This window comes from Corylus avellana, chromosome ca3 (genome assembly GCF_901000735.1).
Source record: "Corylus avellana chromosome ca3, CavTom2PMs-1.0".
NCBI classification, from domain to species: Eukaryota; Viridiplantae; Streptophyta; class Magnoliopsida; order Fagales; family Betulaceae; genus Corylus; species Corylus avellana.
The window spans coordinates 5,235,214-5,255,207 of NC_081543.1; the positions used below are offsets into that span (position 1 = coordinate 5,235,214).

A 19,994-nucleotide genomic window follows, 5' to 3' on the forward strand; every position below is an offset into this window, starting at 1 on the left:
TTTTTTTTTGACATCTATGTTTCTGACAATCGACACGCGTCAGAAACGACCCGTTAGAAAAATTTCCTGACGCGTTAGACACTAGAAAACGTCAGAAATCTCCAGTCATAAAAAAATTGTTTTTTTGTAGTGTATTATGATTTGTGAAGTACATTTGGATACGGAAGCAAAAAGTGTTTTTGTTTCCTAAACTTTGGGATAATCAAAGGGAATTAAGCTGCTGCTAGTGATCTAATGGAGAAAATGTGGCAATAGCTCCCCCTCCAACGTTTTTGTTTTTGTTTTTTTTTTTTTTTCGAAAATGTAAAACATTTTGAGGGACTATCACAAAAGAGAATAACTTATATGTGGAGGTTGCACAAAAAAAACTTTTTGTGCCCACCACTCAATGAGTGACAACTAAGCTTATTCTAAATTAGAAAAAAAGTTTGAATGCACTAGATTATACCACCCTATTATTAAATTCAAACCCTTATTTTCCCTTGTTATTACTCTTCTTCCATAACACAAACATCAACCCCCCACTGCCGCCACACCCAAGCAGATTTCCACCACCGGTAAGTGATATTTTCTCTAACTCTCTGTCTTTGTTCCCCTGTCTTTCCCGTTAATCTTAATGACAACTTTTTTTGAAAATCAAAGAACTTTGCTTTCCATATGAAAAGTAGCAGTGTAGCACTCTAGCTTGAATACGTTGTTATTATTACTAGCAGAAACTTTTGATTTTTTTTTTTTTATAATATCAAAAGTTAATTGGTCCCTTTATTTTATATGAAATCTTCGCTAATCAAGCAACGAACAATAACATTCTCTTTTGTTTTTCTGAAGAAAATCAGTAACTCCAAATCCTATGCTTCTGCAACATATTGCCAGATTGATTCTTTCACAAAACTAGAAAACCTTAGATTTCGCAGTGGGCTAGGCAGCGGTGGGTTGGGCGGCAGCAGTGAACTCGGCTGGACGGCGGCGAGGCTTGATTTCTCTATTCATCTTTTCCTAGGCGGTGCGGGTGAGCTGGACGGCGGTGGACTAGACGACGGCGAGCTGGGCGACTGTAGGCGAAAGAAAACTGAGAAAACTTACGGTCTTACCTGGTTTTAACATTAGAAGGTATAATCTAGTGCATCCAAGAACTTTTTCTAACTTGCTCCAAGCTGACGTGTCAGTCATTTAGTGGCTAGCACAAAATCCATCTTTTGTGCAACCTCAATACCCAAGGCGCTCTCATCACAAAAATGTCGGCTGTGAAGGTCTCAGAAGCTCACAAGTCCAGAACTATCACCCATGCCTTGCAGTTGCCGACACTGGTGGTTAGCGGTTATTACTGTCGGCTATGAAGATCTCAGAAGCTCACAAATCCATGCGCGCACTTCATCCACGTTGCAGCTCTGGCGCTTTTAGGTTAATTAGGTTGCAATAATGAATGAATTTTTAATTCTGAGAAAGTTTAACCTTTTTTTTTTTTTTTTTTTTCTTATTTATTTTTTAAAATCAAACATTAAATTTGTAGAATGGATGAAAATGTGAATGCTACAAATTTTATGGTTGATTTTTAAAAAAGTTGAATGAAAACAGAATACGATTGAAAATGATAAATAGCCGTTGTCATGCATTAATTATAGACAAAGATAAATTGATTAATAACTAATGACTATTTAATTATATTTAGAGATCTCACATGTTGCAAAATCAATTAATATTTTTTTTTCAAATGATAGAAATGCTTTTTATCTCACAGTACTATCCTATATATAAATCCCCAAAAATTTTATATCTATGGTGTACGTGTATAACCTCAAATCTTCTCTTTTAAACAAAAAAATAATCATTAACTTACAAAATGATATTGACAAATTTTAGAACACATTCGTTTGTTTAAGTAATATGTAGGTTGATAATATAAGAATGGCATGGGAATATTTAAAAAATGCAGGTGAAAATCACCTTTTTTTTTTATTTTTTTATTTTTTTTATTTTTTTTGAGGATAGATATTAATTTAATAAATTAATAAAATGTTCTCTAATCTAACTTAGATAAAAACTTTGTCCCGTGGACTTACTGTTTTAAATGTTTTGGGAACTAGAACTTCATATCACAAGCCATTGTTAGCAATTTTCAAAAACAAAAAGAAAGGGAGAATATGTTTTAAAAGGTGCTTTAAATTTAAAGCTAGCTACGAGATGATTAATCAGAGTAATGAAATCAGCTTGGGAAAATGCGGTAAGCAGGACTAAGTTTTCCTTCAAGCTGAGTTGGAGGAATTTTCTTCAATATAGTCTACAAAAGTGACATGTGTTCCTTGAACATGTGAGATGCACATGTTTTTTTAATAGCAGAGACACAGTTGGAATAAATTTTATTAAAAACTAATGTGCATCTCACATGCTATTAAAAAGAGAGTCATATGTCACTTTTATAGACTAGGTTGAAGAAAATTCCTTCAACCCAGTTTGAAGGAAAACTTTCTCCGTATAATAATATCCGACCCATATGGTGTAATAAGGACAAAGTTTTCCTCCAAACTGGGTTGGAAGAATTTTCTTCAACCTAGTATATAAAAGTGACATGTGTCCCATGAACATGTGAGATGCACTTATTTTTTTAATAGTAGATACAAAATTAGAATAAATTTTATTAAAAACTCATATGCATCTCACATGTTATTAAAAAAAATGACATGTCACTTTTATAGACTAAGTTAAAGAAAATTCTTTCAACACAGTTTGAAGGAAAACTTTGTCCATGCAATAACATCAAGGCAAGTTCTATTTTTTTTTTTTTTTGTGGCAGGAGATGTGGTACAACAATGTCGGACCTGTAATAATTAATAATAGCACATGTTTGTCCTAACAATGTCCCACATAATCTAATAATAGAGAAATGGTTGATTTCCTTTTTCCGTCTTTTTTATTTTTAAAATTATTAATGATTCTGTCAGGTTAGGTATATGTCTCATATAGCCCGGCTCCCACAAATTTAATAATAACCTAAGGTGCAATAACATCAACGCTATGTAAATCCAAAAAAATAGATATAAGCTGAAAAAGTGTTAGTATGCATGTGTTTGTTCATTCTCTTTCTTTTTTATATCTTTTTATTAAAAAAAATTGTTCGAGTTATTTCATATCGGTTGTGAAAGAGGTTGGACGTTACTTTATAAGTGTGAAGAAAAGCCTCACTTCTTGAGTTAACTTTTGGAATTAAGAGAGGCCCAAGACCTCTCAACAAAAATCAACTTTAAAAGATTCTTATTATTATTTTTTTAATATCAAATTAATAACTTTTTATTATTATTTAAACAAAAATTCACTACGATACATAATTTTTTTTCACTTTTTCTTAAAAAAAATTCAAAACTTATTTCTTGTTTATATCATATCAATAGCTTCTTATTACTATTCAAATAAAAAATTCATTGAATCCTTTGGATGCTCTAAGTCGACTCCATTATGATCATGATTTCTGATAGTCAGGGCTCCACTATCATGCCCTTGTCTTTTGATTAAGGAAATCTTGGCATCTTTTACCTTTTTTTTTTTATTTTTTATTTTTTTATTTTTTTGAGTAGGAGACAACAAGACGAAGCTACAAGGATCCTTTGCTCCGCTAGGAGGGGGCGAGACAAGATTGCTTATGGAGAATTTATAATTAAGCCCCTGCCATATTAGAATCAACGCTTACATTTTGAGGTATGTTTTTGCAATTATTCCATTCATTAAGCAGTATCAGTTAGTCAGTTAGTCAGGGCTCGCTCAATGTTTTTTGAAGCCTTAGGCGAAACTTTTAAATGGAGCATTATTTTTTTTTAATATTTATATATTAATTAAATAATATTTATTTTAATATTATTATTATATTTAGAGTTCTCATTTTTATTAATCCTTACAAAAATAAACACAACAATAAAAAAATCATTTTTTTTCTTCTATGAATCAATCCAAGAACTGCACCAAATCTTTGCTAAGCACATGTTCCAAAACTGAAGCACACAAAAACAAACTAACCAAAAAAAAAATCCACCAGAGATATTATCAAGAACCCATACAAAATTATATAAAAAAAAATATCTATACTGTGGCATAACTTCGTCACTTGATTCTTTGATACACCTATGTTTCAAACAAAACCCACAAAATTTTTTTTCAAAAACCAATACAAAACCCACCAGAAAAATCAAGCACAGAAATAAACATTACAAAAAAAAAAATAAAAAATCTTTTTTAAATTTTTTTTTTTTTTAATGAATCCTTACCTCTTTAATACACCTGTTTCAAACAAAACCCACAAAAAAAATTGCCAAAAACTCATAGAAAACCCACAAGAAAAATCAAGCACAGAAATAAACATTTTTTTAAAAAAATCAATTATTTTTATGAATCCTTACCTCATTGATACACATGTTTCTCTCTCTCTCGCCTAGCCTCTCTGATCTCTCTCTCTCTCTCTCTTAATCTCTGTGAAACTAAGGAAAGAGAAAAAAGAAGATAAGAGATCGAGGAGGCTGTCAGCAGTGGAGAAGAAACGAGAGAAAGAAAAAGAAAGGAAGGAAAGTGTGTGGTTAGGTAGGATTAAAATGATCTTTTAATATCAAATAATTTCGGATGCATAGATAGGTATGCTCTTTTTAAGTATAAGGATATTTGCTTTTCTGAGTTAATTGGTCTTATTTTACCATGAACTTATTATATTGGGGCCTTATTAAATTGAAGCATTTTTTAAATTACTTACTTATCATGATTAGATGCCTTAATTAAGTTTTTATGAAAATAAAATTTTAGGCCTAATTTAAAAATAAAAAATAAAAAATTGGGCCTTAAATTACAAAAAAAAAAAAAAAAAAATTATTAAAAAATTGTTTTGGGCAATTTTTTTTTTTTTTTTGGACCTTATTAATCCGGGGGCCTTAGGCGAGCCCCTCACTCGCTTAGTGGTCTAGCCGGCTCTGCCGTTAGTGTACCACATTGTTATATTCAATAAAATTATGACCCATAACATTTTATTTTTGAACTTTGAAAAGCACAAATTGAATTGAAATGTCTTTTAGTGTCATTCTCTTGTATATTTTTTATCCATCTCTTTTTTAAACCTACCATTGAATCTGTCAGATTTATAAGACAGATAAATTCAATAATGAATTATCTATCTCTTATACCAAAATAAACAAAAGATGTAGAATAAAGATATTTAGTAGACTCTCATATTTCTCCTATACAATTATGATGATGTAGATCTAAAAAATTAGATTTTGGATCAACAGGGACTTATAATAATAAAAAATTAACGGTTAACTTTGATGGTCATTTAGCAGTTGTATGAAAATCTACTACATATGTGAAAGCAAACGGGTCACGCATTCCTCAACAGAAAGTCAACAGAAACACAATCAACACTGAAAAGAGCCAAACTGAAACATCAAAGCACCTTTCTTTTTATTCTGCTCATCATCTCGAATTGTTCTTATCATTTAGTATTTCATCATTTCAATCCATATTTCACTAAGATATTCATCACAACCATACACCCATAACACAATATCAACCAGAACCCATAAAACTTCTTACATTCATTCAACCCACGATTTAAACCAACAATTGAAACGGTTTCTTGCTTGCCGCCATCTAAGTGACTTGGAGTGGTTGTGACTTGAACACGAACATGTGGTAACGGGCGGAGTCACAATTTGGTGCGAAGGCCGGTGGAGGCACAGACTCGGGTGAGGAAGATGAAGATGAACGGTGTGCGTGAAGAACAATGATAGGATCCCAACATATCCTGAAATATTTGATATTTCCATTTTGATGTAGGACGATCGATATTTACCTATATTTTCGGTAAAAACGAAAATAAGAAAAATATCAAAAATAATATTGGAACAGCGCCTCTTGATCAGAATTTTATCCGTTCTTAGATAATGGAAGTACAAAAGGAAAGATTGTCACGATTCTCGCTAATTGTTAATTTTATATTAGGATTTTATTTTATTTTATTATGGCTTTATTTCATTTCCTTAATAGGGTTAGATTTGGTTTAATTATTTTCCTTTCCTTATTAGGATTAGGTTTACTATTGCTATTAGAATTAGGTTTACTACTGTTACTAGGATTATGTTTACTTTATGTACAAGTATTTCTGTTCTATAAATAGGCTAGCTTATTATGTAAAACTCATTCATTAAATCATTAAAAAATTAGAGAATTTTCTCTTAAATACTCTGTTAGCCTACATATTTGTTTTATCTTTTGGGTAGAAGACGAAGATACTTCTCCTTACAGAATCAAAGACGCTAGCTGCTATTTGATTAGTAAACTTAGTTTTCCGCTACCTCACATTTACTTGGGGATATGCTTGTTCATTCTATAGACAATTATTTGTGTGTTATGCTTATTTTCATATTATGTTTTATTTACGTCTATAAATAATGTAGAATATGTACGTCTAATGACTGAGAATCAATCCATCAATAAAAAATATCAATTGCTTTAAGCAGTAAGTGGAGGTTGATCCTCTCAAAGTGATCAATTGAAAGTTCATGATTAATTGGAAGTTTGATCCATTCGAGGTGATCGTTATCCCTTTTGTTTTATGCAAACTAGTGTTGAGTGCTTCAATATATCATATTTGGAGGGAAAGGAACAATATCAGGCACGGTAATTAAGTGCATACTGAGAAGCGAATTATATATTTACCGGGTTTCTTGGGAAGTTCCTTCCAGAATCTTGTCTAGAAGAGGATTTCTGAGAAACACTGAAAATGTAGAGCAGTGTAGTCGATGGAATATGCTGGACAGCATCTTTGGTGTTTGAGTACGTTTCTTGATGTTCAGTTGTTGTTTGCTGATTGCCTTACCAGAATGCTGTGTTTTGTTGCCTTGTACGTGTTGATTTTCGCTTGTATTGTTTTATGCTCTTTGCTTTTTCAGAATATTGTTTGTAGATTAGGAGGTTTGTGGGCCTCCTTGAGTTTGTTTTTCTAGTTAAATGCTAGAGGGTGTATGTTTCTTTGGTGTTTAATGAAATCATCATTCATCAAAAAAAAAAAAAAAAAACCGCATTTCATGCATGTTTCATGCATTATATTATGATTTTAAAATAAGTGTCGTACCATATATTTTTCATGTCAACCATCGTGCATATAGGATTATAGGGTTAACAAATCTGGCCTTCACGTTGTGGATATATAATTTGTTTGACAATAGCATGAAAGTTTCCATGCAACACAAAAGTTTTAATTATTATTATTGTTAGTTTTAATTGTTGGCTAAATATTCGGTGATCAAAATGGTGTTCAAAGTGCTAAATCCACATGGGCGTTCGGACAGGATTCATAGCCGTCTGAACGGACATCAGTGCCGCAAAGTATTTTTTCAACCCGAGAACTTCGTCTGCAAGCCCGTTTGCATGGAGTCCGGACGAGCTAGGTAGATGAACAAGAAAAACCTGAGAGCCTCGTCTGCAGCCTCATTTGCAGGCCATTCGGACACGCAACACCAAAAGAACGCACGAAAGCGATGTTGCCCTAAAGCCTTGTCCAAACGGACATACTCCCTGTCCGGACAGCCACGTACGAGAACTTGGTTTCCCGTGTTTTAAGAGCCCCATCCGGATGAGTCCACTTACCGTCCGGACGACCAATAGTTTCTAGGTCTTTTTTACAATGTAATTGAGTTCTAACTAGACAAGGGGTCTTTAGGCTTTATATATAGATCTCTACAAATCTGTATAGGTACGAATATTCACCGGAGAGTTCGTGAGAGGCTGTGATAAGAGAGAGTTTAGGTTGTGAGATAAATCGTTCCTCTTAGAGTATTTGTTAGTTTGAATTATGTGCTTCATTGAGAAGTCTATCGGAATGATCCGATAAAAGGGAATCACGTGTGAAGAATATTGTGAGTAAGGAGACAAGTTGGAGGTTTGTCAATATTATAAAGCCAAGGACTTGCAAAGGGTTGTAAGTGTTCCCCGTATCTGTAATCTCAGAATATTTATAGTGATTTCCTGGGTTTAACTGCCTGATGCAGCGTGACTTGGTGGGCTGCAGCGAAGAAGATCAATAAGGAACTAGATAAATAATTCTAGATCTTGAGTCTATTAATGATCTAAGAACTCTTTTCAAAACTATAGAGTCTATCTATATACCAAGGAAAAATATGAAGAAAACTCACCTATGAGTAATTCTTATTTAAGAGAAAACTGATAAATCAATATAAACTTATAAACTAGAGGCTATAAGCATGTATTTATAGCCCCAAGACTCCTAAACCTAATAAAATATTGCATAAATACCTTCAAAACCTTAAACTTAATAAAATAACGAAATAAATACTCTCAAAACCCTAACCCTAACCCTAACCCTAATAAAGTAACAACATAAAGTCGGTTTAAATAATAAAAAAAATGAAAATAACATATTGACTCCCCGTGTGCGCTCGATCGCAGGCACGCGGGCAATCAATCGCATTTCCAAGAACCTGTGCGATCGATCATGCGCTTGATCGCACGATTGAGTGCAGTTGTAGAACGTATGTTCTGCGATCTGCATCATTCTCCCCTTGTTGGAGAGAATTCGCCAACGAATTCGGCCGATTCTTTCCACGGTCCTTTGGATGTCCGGTGAACTCATTCCACTCACCCTTCCTCAAGATCAAGACAAAACACCACCCCACATTAAATGCGATGCTCTTCATCATCGGTATACCTCGATGTTTGTCTTGAAAGCCCCACACACCACTTGGCAATACTTCAGATTTGCCGTTCTTCTCTCTTTCCTTCTCCCTTCCACATGCCATGAAAATACCCAAGAATGGGTCAGCCATTGTTTCCCTTGTGAACATATAATTTTTCTCATCCACATAAAACTCACCATAATCTTCGTTAGGAGAATTTAAAATATCTTCAACACCAAGGAAATCAACATAATCAACATCTTCATCATTAAAATTAGGCATTTCACCTTAAAGGTCTTCACCACCCTCTTCATAATCGGCGATGTCTTCCGTGGGCTCTTCCTCTTCCAATTGATCATCTTCTTCGAGGTAGAGGCCATCAAACATGTGATAAAATCCATCTCCTTCGTGCTCCTCCGGGGTTATTTTTTCTCTTCCCATGAATCATCTTCTTCGGGCTCCTCATCATAGGTTGGTGGGAATCCCAAGCCACGAATCCTTACGAAGGATCTTCAACATCTTCACGTCAGAACTCGTCATCATTGAATTCGGATTCCTAAAACTCTCAATCCACAGATTCTTTTTCCTCCTCCACAGAATATGGATTCGGTTTATAGATTTGTGGTTGGCAAGTAGGGGTTCAATTGGCCGGTCGTGGACTCTTCGCCTCACCCCATGTTTCCCTAAATACCGGTTTTTTTTTTTTTTTTTTTAATAGGAATTTTCTATTTTATTTGTCACAGCCATAAACCTTTGTCTCCAATTTTGTGACTTCTGGCTTATGGTATAATTATAGGGCAAGAAAGCAACTCGCATGTATTTCAATAGTTTCTCCCAACTATTGATCTTCAATTTGCCTTGCCACATCCTAGTTTTCTTCAGTTGTTGCCACCACGCACCAACTCTTCCCCAGAATGTGCGTATCACCAAAAAGACTCATCGTTCATCGGGCACCCCGTTGAATTCAAGAATCTCTTCAACAGCCATCACCCAATCCAAAAATTCTTCACGTTCTAGATTCCCGTCGAATTCCAGAATATTGAGTTCGAATCTACTCATTCGCCGATTGGCTTGAGTTTGCGCAAGGTGCTGACATCCGTGCGTTCGGTGCTCCGCAAACGGGTTTTTAGATCTGTTCCCATGTTGACGACACCGGTCAGATACTTGGGTAGTGAGGTCTTTAATTTGATCCCGCATAGCCCTGAGTCGATCCTCCATGTGTTGCCCACATTCAGCGATAGATTTGCCTTCCACCCCTACGAATCGCGGTCTTAGTTGGCAACGATGACCGTTCGGCCCACCACTCATGTGCTGCAAGCAAATTGCTGGTTGCTCCTTACATGCTATCTTCGTGCGCACGTACACCTAGTTCATGTTTACACAATAGTCACTCCTGCCCATTCATGGAAAGTAATTGAGCTTTAATACCAACTGATGCAGTGTGACTTTGTGGGCTGTAGCGAAGAACACCAATAAGAAACGGGATAAATAATTCAAGACCTTGAGTCTAGAAATGATCTAAGAACTCTTCTCAAAACTATAGAGTCTATCTATAGCCGAAGGAAAAATATGAAGAAAACTCATCTATGAGTAATTCTTATTTAAGAGAAAACTGATAAATCAATATAAACTAATAAACTAGAGGCTATAAGCATGTATTTATAGCCCCAAGACTCCTAAACCTAATAAAATATTACATAAATACCCTCAAAACCTTAAACTTAATAAAATAATGAAATAAATACTCTCAAAACCCTAACCCTAATAAAGTAACAACATAAAGTCGGTTTAAATAATAAAAAAATGAAAATAACATATTGACTCCTCTCGTGCGCTCGATCGCAGGCATGCGGGCAATCAATCGCATTTCCAGGAACCTGTGCAATCGATCATGCGCTCGATTGCACGATTGAGTGCAGTAGCAGAACGTATGTTCTGCGATCTGCATCATTCTACCCTTGTTGGAGAGAATTCGCCAACGAATTTGGCCGGTTCTTTCCACGGTCCTTTGGATGTCCAGTGAACTCATTCCACTCACCCTTCCTCAAGATCAAGACAAAACACCACCCCACATTAAATGCGATGCTCTTCATCATCGGTATACCTCGATGTTTGTCTTGAAAGCCCCACACACCACTTGGCAATACTTCAGATTTGCCGTTCTTCTCTCGTTCCTTCTCCCTTCCACATGCCATGAAAATACCCAAGAATGGGTCAGCCATTGTTTCCCTTGTGAACATATAATTTTTCTCATCCACATAAAACTCACCATAATCTTCGTTAGGAGAATTTAAAATATCTTCAACACCAAGGAAATCAACATAATCAACCTCTTCACCATTAAAATTAGGCATTTCACCTTAAAGGTCTTCACCATCCTCTTCATAATCGGCGATGTCTTCCGTGGGCTCTTCCTCTTCCAATTGATCATCTTCTTCGGGGTAGAGGCCTCCAAACATAGGATAAAATCCATCTCCTTCGTGCTCCTCTAGGGGGGTTTTTTTTTTTCTCTTCCCATGAATCGTCTTCTTTGGGCTCCTCATCATAGGTTGGTGGGAATCCCAAGCCACGAATCCTTACGAAGGATCTTCAACATCTTCACGTCGGAACTCGTCATCATTGAATTCGGATTCCTAAAACTCTCAATCCACAGATTCTTTTCCTCCTCCACAGAATATGGATTCGGTTTATAGATTTATGGTTGGCAAGTAGGGGTCCAATTGGCCGGTCGTGGACTCTTCGCCACACTCCATGTTTCCCTAAATACCTTTTTTTTTTTTTTAGTAATTTTTTATTTTCTTTGTCACAGCCATAGACCATTGTCTCCAATTTTGTGACTTCTAGCTCATGGTATAACTATGGGGCAAGAAAGCAACTCGCATGTATTTCAATAGTTTCTCCCAACTATTGATCTTCAATTTGCCTTGTCACATCCTAGTTTTCTTCAGTTGTTGCCACCACGCACCAACTCTTCCCCAGAATGTGCGTATCACCAAAGAGACTCATCGTTCATTGGGCACCGCGTTGAATTCAAGAACCTCTTCAACAGCCATCACCCAATCCAGAAATTCTTCACGTTCTAGATTCCCGTCGAATTCCAGAATATTGAGTTCGAATCTACTCACTCGCCGATTGGCATGAGTTTGCGCAAGGTGCTGACATCCGTGCGTTCGGCGCTCCGCAAACGGGTTTCTAGATCTGTTCCCATGTTGACGACACCGGTCAGATACTTGGGTAGTGAGGTCTTTAATTTGATCCCGCATAGCCCTGAGTCGATCCTCCATGTGTTGCCCACATTCAGCGATAGATTTGCCTTTCGCCCCTACGAATCTCGGTCTTAGTTGGCGACGATGACTGTTCGGCCCACCACTCATGTGCTGCAAGCAAATTGCTGGTTGCTCCTTACGTGCTATCTCCGTGTGCACGTACACCTCGTTCATGTTTAGACAACGGTCACTCCTCCCCATTCATGAAAAGTAATTGAGCTTTGATACCAACTGATGCAGCGTGACTTTGTAGGCTGTAGCGAAGAACACCAATAAGAAACTGGATAAATAATTCTAGACCTTGAGTCTATAAATAATCTAAGAACTCTTCTCAAAACTATAGAGTCTATGTATAGCCCAAGGAAAAATTTGAAGAAAACTCATCTATGAGTAATTCTTATTTAAGAGAAAACTGAAAAATCATCATAAACTGATAAACTAGAGGCTATAAGAATGTATTTATAGCCCCAAGACTCCTAAACCTAATAAAATATGACATAAATACCTCAAAAACCCTAACCTAATAAAATAACGAAATAAAGACCCTCAAAATCCTAATAAAGTAACAACATAAAGTCGGTTTAAATAATAAAAAAATGAAAAGAACATATTGACTCCCCGCGTGCCCTCGATCGCAGGCACGCGGGTGATCGATCGCACTTCTAGAAACTTGTGCGATTGATCATGCGATTGAGCGCAGTAACAGAACGTGTGTTCTACGATCTGCATCACTGTCTCGGAGAGGTTTTACTTTAGAACGATTTTTAAAAGGTTTCCTCTTTGTTACTAAAATCATTGTGTCTGATTGATTTACTGTTTTGATTATTTTGGTGATTAATTGTTTATAGATTGCTATCTGTTAATTCCGCATATTGTGTGATATACATTTGCATAGCGTTTTACAATTATTATTATTTTGTTCCCTTACATTAATTTCAAACATAAACAACATCAAAGGCTATAAACCAAGTCAACAAAGAAAAGTTACACTATTACACATTAAAAAAAAAAAAAAAAATACCACAAATCTCTCAATGCATAGGTAAAGGAGAGCGCAGTATTGGTACAAGCCAAAGAGGAATTTTCTTTGTCACAGTGAGCCCATTAGCTTCACTCATGTCCAAGTCCTCCCCCTGAACATTATCACCAGGCAGATTCCAGTCAAACCAATATAAGATGTTGGCAACCACATATTCAACTGAAGCAACACCAAATGTCAATCCCGGACATCCCCTTCTCCCACCTCCAAATGGAATGAATTCAAAATCTTGGCCTCTGAAATCAACCGAGGTGCCTTCGAATCTCTCCGGGAGAAACTCTTCTGGCCTCTCCCATACTTTAGGGTCCATTTGAATTGCCCATGCATTGGTAACTACTCTTGTTTTCGGCGGAATATCATAGCCTCCAATTTTCACGCTTGTTATTGTTTCCCGGGGTACCAAAAGAGGAACTGGTGGATGCAGTCGTAGAGTTTCTTTGAGGACACATTTCAAGTAATCCATTTTGTTGATGTCATTCACGTCTATCTTTGACTTCTTGCCCACCACTCTTCTCACTTCTTCTTGTGCTCTCTTCATGATACCTGGATTTTTTATGAGCTCAGCCATTAACCATTCCGAAACTGTTGAACTTGTATCAGTTCCAGCCACAAACATGTCCTGAAATTGTGGAAAAAAGAAAACTTTAGATGTCCGGCTGTCTGTGCATGCTTGTGTGTGTGTGTGTGTGTGTGAGAGAGAGAGAGAGAGAGAGAGAGAGAGAGAGAAACCAGTAGAATTGCTTTGAGGTTGTTTTTAGTGAGCTCAAAGTCGATCATGCTATTTTTTTGAAGTTGGAGGAGAATCGCCACGAAATCAAGCCTATTAGGCCGGTCATCATCAATTTTCTTTGTCTCGTATTCTTCAATCACTTGGTCAAAAATAGCATCTAAACCTCCAAAAGTGGATTTTAGACTTGGAATTACTCCAGTAAGAACATCAATCCATCCCAAAAAAGGAAAAAAATCTCCAAAACAAAATGCTACAAATAGCACCAATACTCTTCTTGATAGCTCCCCGAACTTGCTTTTACCATTTTCTTCTTCGAACTTCCTTCCAAGTACACATCTAGAGGTTATGCTGTTTGTGGTGGATATAAGCATCTCACTTAGATTAACAGAACCCTCTTTGAGATACGTGCCACGTATCTTGTTGATCAGTGCTTCAACTTCTTCTTCCCTTACATACTTGAAGGATTGCACACTTTTAAGGCTCAAAAGTTCGAGGACACAAATTTTTCGAGCTTGTCTCCAATACTCTCCATAGGGTGAGAAGGCTACGTCTTTGTATCCATAGAATAAGATATCGGCAGCTATGGATTTGGGCCGGTTTGAGAAAATGATATCATGTGTTTTCATAATTTCTTTGGCCATATCTGCAGATGACACCACAAGGGTTGGAACATTGCCCAAGTACAAGAACATTAGAGGGCCATACTTGTTAGAAAGGGCTTGAAGAGAACGGTGTGGGAGTGTGCCAAGCTGGTGAAGGTTGCCAATGATTGGTATCTTTGGTGGGGATGGAGGTAAATTGGGCTTGCCATTTCTAATACGCTTGAAAACATAGAGAAAAGGGATGAGAAAAACAAGTGAGAGGAGTGGATTGAAAGGTATTTTGAGCAGATCTTGCCATGATTGTTGCGCCATTTCCTCTCTCAAAGTGTTGACAACAAGGTGTGTGAAGCTTAACAACCCAAATGCTTTTCAAGTTTCACGACCCAATATGTATTAAATAATATGGAGGTACAATAATTTCCCACCCGTAAGGTGCAATAATATCATGGCAATTAAGTTCTATTTGGAGGTACAATAATTGTCCCAATAATGTCCCACATGTAATAAATAGATAATGATTTACTTCCTTTTTTGGTTTTGTTTTCTTCTTTTTTTCAACTTCTAAAATTATTATTAAATCTGAGAGTTTAGGTAAAAAAATAAATAAGCGGGAAAATTACAGTTTACTCCCCTAAAGTTGACAGCATTTTTCAATTCGAACACTAAAGTTTCAATTTTTGCAAACCACCTCCCAAAGTTTCAAATTTTTGCAATTTGACCAATTGTACCAAAAACTTCTCATATTGCCCCTAATTTTTTTTTTTTTTTTTTTTATAAAAATTTTAAAAAAATTCGGGGTGGCCGTAGCCACCCATTTGGCCATTTTTGCACCCTCCAATTTTTTTTTTTTTTATAAAAAATAAAAATTAGGGGCAATATGGGAATTTTGAAATAATATTGGTCGAATTGAAAAAAATTGAAACTTTGTGGGGGTGGATTGCAAAAATTGAAATTTTGGTGTTCGAATTGAAAAACGCTGTCAACTTTGGGAGGGTAAACTGTAATTTTTCCTAAATAATCATAAAAAGTCTTAGTGCTTGTTTGGTTCGTTGAATAAACCCCTGGAAAGGAATAGCTAATCATACAATATATCTATTCCATTGTTTGGTTCCACACTATTCTTGGGAATAGTTTATTCTCATGAGACTACGAATCTCATACACACAAGATTAGCTAAACCACTAAAAAATGAGTAGATTAGCTAATCCTTAAGGAATGTAATACATTTTTCAAAAGTACCATATAATTTTTTTTTAAAATTTTTTTATTTTAAACTTAAAACAAAATAAAATAATTAAAAATAAAGTGTGGGTGGTCAGCCACCCACAGAAGAGGTTAGGGGTGGTGCGACCACCCCCGTAGCATTTGGGGGTGGCTACGGCCAACCTTGATTTGCATCAGGGGTGGCCGCTTCTATGGGTGGTCAGCCACCCATTTTATTTGAGTTTGAAAAAAAAAAAAAAATGAGGTTTTTTGCAGTTTTGATTCAATTCTAATTTTTGCATGTGTGTTGTTAGCAAACTAAGGAATAGAAATAGCTATTATATTCCACACTCTTTTATTCCTAATAATAACTATTCATTTTCCAATGGACTAAACATTCCGCAAATCAAACAAGGCCTTAGTCTGTGTTTGTTAATCATCTTCTTTTCTATATTAGTAAAAAGAAAAAGAAAAAAAAAAAGGGGGTCAAAATATTAACAAATACCTCTTAATTACATAAACACTAAAAAAACAAAGAAACAGAACAAACTTTAATTTTTATGTTCAATTAATTTTTTTTTTTTTTTGTAACACAATATATGTTAAAAAGCTTATCAAACACCTTTTGAAACCTAAGGATGAGAAATAACCCGAGGAATGCTGGAAGCACTGAAATTAAAGAAGTTATCATTTTGAATCTTTGATTATATATAATTTCTAACCATGCATGAAGATAAAATCAATTTGGTCTTGTATTCAGGACTCCTTTTATAATTTACTATGGGCTCTGTTTAGCAATCAATTCAATTTTTTTTTTTTTTTTTTTTAAAAAAAATAACTTCAAAATATTTGTACTTTTTATATTAGATCAATAACTTTGTATTATTATTTAAATAAAAAAATCAATACAGCATATAACTTTTTAATTTTTCTTTAAAATAAAATTCAATTTTTTTTTTTTTTACTTTATATCACATCAATAATTTTTTATTACTATTTAAACAAAAAATTCACCGCATTAGATGCTCTTAGTCAAAACTCCATTATGATCATGCTCTTATCTTTTGATGTAGGAGGAAATCTTGGAATCTTTTTTCTCTTTTATTTGTATTTATATATATTTATATGAGGTGTGATACAATCACAACTTAAACCTAATTTTGGCCCAACTTCTACACCAAATTTCTCTCGCTCTCTAGTTTAAGGCTCTCTCTCTCCTCCACAAGAAGCTTTTTTTTTTTTTAAAAAAAAAAAGTACTTAAAGATAAAAATTGGACTAAAATTGAATTTAAGTTGTGCCTTTTATCATTTTCCTATTTATATTTACATTTTTGAGTGAGAAACAACAAGACAAACCGACAAGGATCCTTTGCTCCACTAGGAGGGGGCGAGAGAAGACTGCTTGCGGACAAAAAGTGGAAACAGCTCCCCCTCCCACGTTTTTTTGTTGTTGTTTTGGAAAATGTAAAACCAATTTATATAATTTATCTTAATCTGATAATTAAATCCGTGCGTATTAGAATGAACTCATAAATTTTGAGATATGTTTTCGCAATTACACTATCGATTAGTGTACCACATCACATTATTATGACACGCGACGTTTTATTTTTGACCTTTAAAATGAACAAATCAATTGAATTAAAATGTGTTTGGTGTCATTCGCTGGTACATTTCTTGTCCATCTATTTTGTAATAACCTACCATTGCATCTATCAGATCTATAAGACACATATATTCACTAACGAATTTGTCTATTTCTTATACGAAAATAAACAAAAGTTGTACAATAAATCTCCAAAACAAAATGCTGTGTTATGTTGCCTTGTGTTGATTTTGGCTTGTATTGCTTTTTGCTCGTTGCTTTTTCTATTTGTTTGTAGTTTATGAGGTTTGTGGGCTTCAATGAGGTTTGTGGGCTTCGCTCAATGAGTTTGAAAGTTTTAATTATTATTATTATTATGGCTGAAGTCACCTTCGGTTACATTAATTTCAAACATAAACAACATCGATCAAATGCTAAAACAGGCCAAGTGAAAGAAGAAAAGTTACATTATTAGCACATTATATATATATATATATATATAAAACCACAAATCTCTTAATGCATAGATCAAGGTGAGTACAGTGTTGGTACCAGATGAAGAGGAATTTTCATCGTCACAGTGAGCCCATTAACTTCACTCAAGTCCAAGTCTTCCCCATGTACATTATCACCAGGTAGCTTCCAGTCAAACCAATATAAGATGTTGGCAATCACATATTCAACTGAAGTAACACCAAATGCCAATCCTGGACATCCCCTTCTCCCACCTCCGAATGGGATGAATTCAAAGTCTTGGCCTTTGAAATCAATGGGATTGTCTTTAAATCTATCCGGGAGGAACTCTTCTGGCCTCTCCCATACAGTAGGGTCCCTTTGGATTGCCCATGAATTGACAAATACTCTTGTTTTTGGCGGAATATCATAACCTTCAAATTTCACATTTGCTGATGTTTCTCGAGGTACCAAGAGAGGAGCTGGTGGATGTACTCTTAGAGTTTCTTTGAGGACACGCTTCAAGTAATCCATTTGGTTGATGTCATTCTCATCTATCTTTGATTTCTTTCCCACCACCCTTCTCACCTCTTCTTGTGCTTTCTTTATAATATTTGGATTTTTTATAAGCTCCGCCATTAACCATTCCAAAGTTGTTGAAGTTGTATCAGTTCCTCCCACAAACATATCCTGAAATTATGGAAACACAAAACTTTAAGACATGAGTTTGCGTGTGTGTGTGTGTGGGTGTGTTATAGAGAGAGAGAGAGAGAGAGAGAGAGAGAGAGAGAGAGACCATTAGAATTGCTTTGAGGTTGTCTTTGGTGAGCTCAAAGTCGAGCATGCTATTCTTTTGAAGTCGGAGGAGAATCTCCACGAAATCAAGCTTATTAGGCTGGTCATCATCACTATTCCCTTTCTTATGTTCTTCAATCACTTGATCAAACAAAGCATCTAATTCTCTAGAAATGGCTTTCAGGCTTGGAGTTAATCCCGTAAGAACATCAACCCATCCAAAAAAAGGGAAAAAATCTCCAAAACAAAATGCTACAAATAGCACCATTACTCTCCTTGATAGCTCTCCAAACCTGCTCTTACCATTTTCTTCTTCAAACTTCCGTCCAAGTATACATCTAGAGGCTATGTTGTTCGAGGTTGTAATGAACATCTCGCTTAGATTAACAGAACCCCCTTTGAGACACGTGTCATGTATCTTGTTGATCAACGCTTCAACTTCTTCTTCCTTTACATAATGGAACGATTGCACACTTTTGATGCTCAAAAGTTCGAGGACACTAATTTTCCTTGCTTGTCTCCAGTACTCACCATAGGGTGAGAACCCTACATCTTTGCATCCATAGAGTAAGATTTTGGCAGCTGTGGTTTGGGGCCGGTTTGAGAAAATGATATCATGTGTCTTCATCATTTCTCTGGCCATGTCCGCAGATGACACAACAAGGGTTGGAACACTGCCTATGTATAAGAATATTAGAGGGCCGTACTTGTTAGAAAGGGCTTGAAGAGAACGGTGTGGAAGTGTGCCAAGCTGGTGCAGGTTGCCGATAATTGGTAGCTTTGGTGGCGATGGAGGTAAATTGGGTTTGACACTTTTAAAACACTTGAAAACATAGAGAAAAGGGATGAGAAAAACAAGTGAGAGGAGTGGATTGAAGGGTAGTATTTGGTGCAGCTCTTGCCATGATTGTTGCAGCAATGATAGTAGAGCCATGGCCATTTCCTCTTTCAAGTGTTTAGCACAACGCAACTCTCAGTTATTATATATAAAAGATTTTGGTCAAGATATTTACAATCTTGATGTAAGAATAGTTAATTTGTAAACAACCAAGGGAACAATTGACGTCGATTAGTGCAAAAAATCAAGACGCAATCTAGCTAGGCTTCTTTTTCTTGTGCTTTTGGAAATGTAGAAAACTAGCACTTGGTCTGATCTTGACTCTCAGCCAATTCTTATCGGAGAAACAAAGAGAAAGAGACAAATACATGGACAAAAATTCTTTCATTGGAGAGCGACTAGCTCCCAACCTTTACACAAAATTCCAAAATTTCAAGGAGCGAAATGGGTGTGCGTTTGAAACGTGTCTGTCAAGGTGTCGGGCAAATTGAAGCTTTGGGTGTCACACGCATGCATTTTTCACATCACATGGTTGGCTTTAAGACTTTAAGGAGTGTTAATCTTATCTTCCAACACATCATCTGCCCATTTATTCGTTGCTGTACTTGTCAGCCACTGAGCATTCACATTAAATTCTTTATTTTGACTTAGTAATTGACGTCAATTTTTCCATTGGTTGTTTTACAAATTAACTATTCTTACATCAAGATTGTAAATATCTTGACAAAAATCTTTTATATACAATAACTGTTTTAACACGTGTATAAACTAAATAAACTAGCTCTTTTGTTGAGTAAGTTAGTTAATTTTTAAGTTCAAG

General features: G+C 35.6%; 2 protein-coding genes and 1 pseudogene across 2 annotated transcripts; all 3 read right to left on the reverse strand.

Annotated features, from left to right (window-relative positions):
- The window catches only part of LOC132173595 (cytochrome P450 71A1-like), a 14,296-nt pseudogene extending 5,483 nt beyond the window's left edge, over positions 1–8,813 (reverse strand).
- A 4,072-nt stretch (positions 8,814–12,885) lies between these two features.
- Positions 12,886–14,658, reverse strand: LOC132175587 (cytochrome P450 71A1-like). Its single transcript, XM_059587566.1, has 2 exons — positions 13,698–14,658; positions 12,886–13,587 (listed from the first exon to the last, which is right to left on the reverse strand). Exons 1-2 carry the CDS (start codon positions 14,610–14,612, stop codon positions 12,961–12,963), a joined length of 1,542 nt encoding a protein of 513 aa, XP_059443549.1. The 5' UTR covers positions 14,613–14,658; the 3' UTR covers positions 12,886–12,960.
- A 2,879-nt stretch (positions 14,659–17,537) lies between these two features.
- LOC132175513 (cytochrome P450 71A1-like) lies at positions 17,538–19,348 on the reverse strand. Its single transcript, XM_059587486.1, has 2 exons — positions 18,338–19,348; positions 17,538–18,231 (listed from the first exon to the last, which is right to left on the reverse strand). Exons 1-2 carry the CDS (start codon positions 19,274–19,276, stop codon positions 17,617–17,619), a joined length of 1,554 nt encoding a protein of 517 aa, XP_059443469.1. The 5' UTR covers positions 19,277–19,348; the 3' UTR covers positions 17,538–17,616.
- Positions 19,349–19,994: the final 646 nt, after the last annotated feature.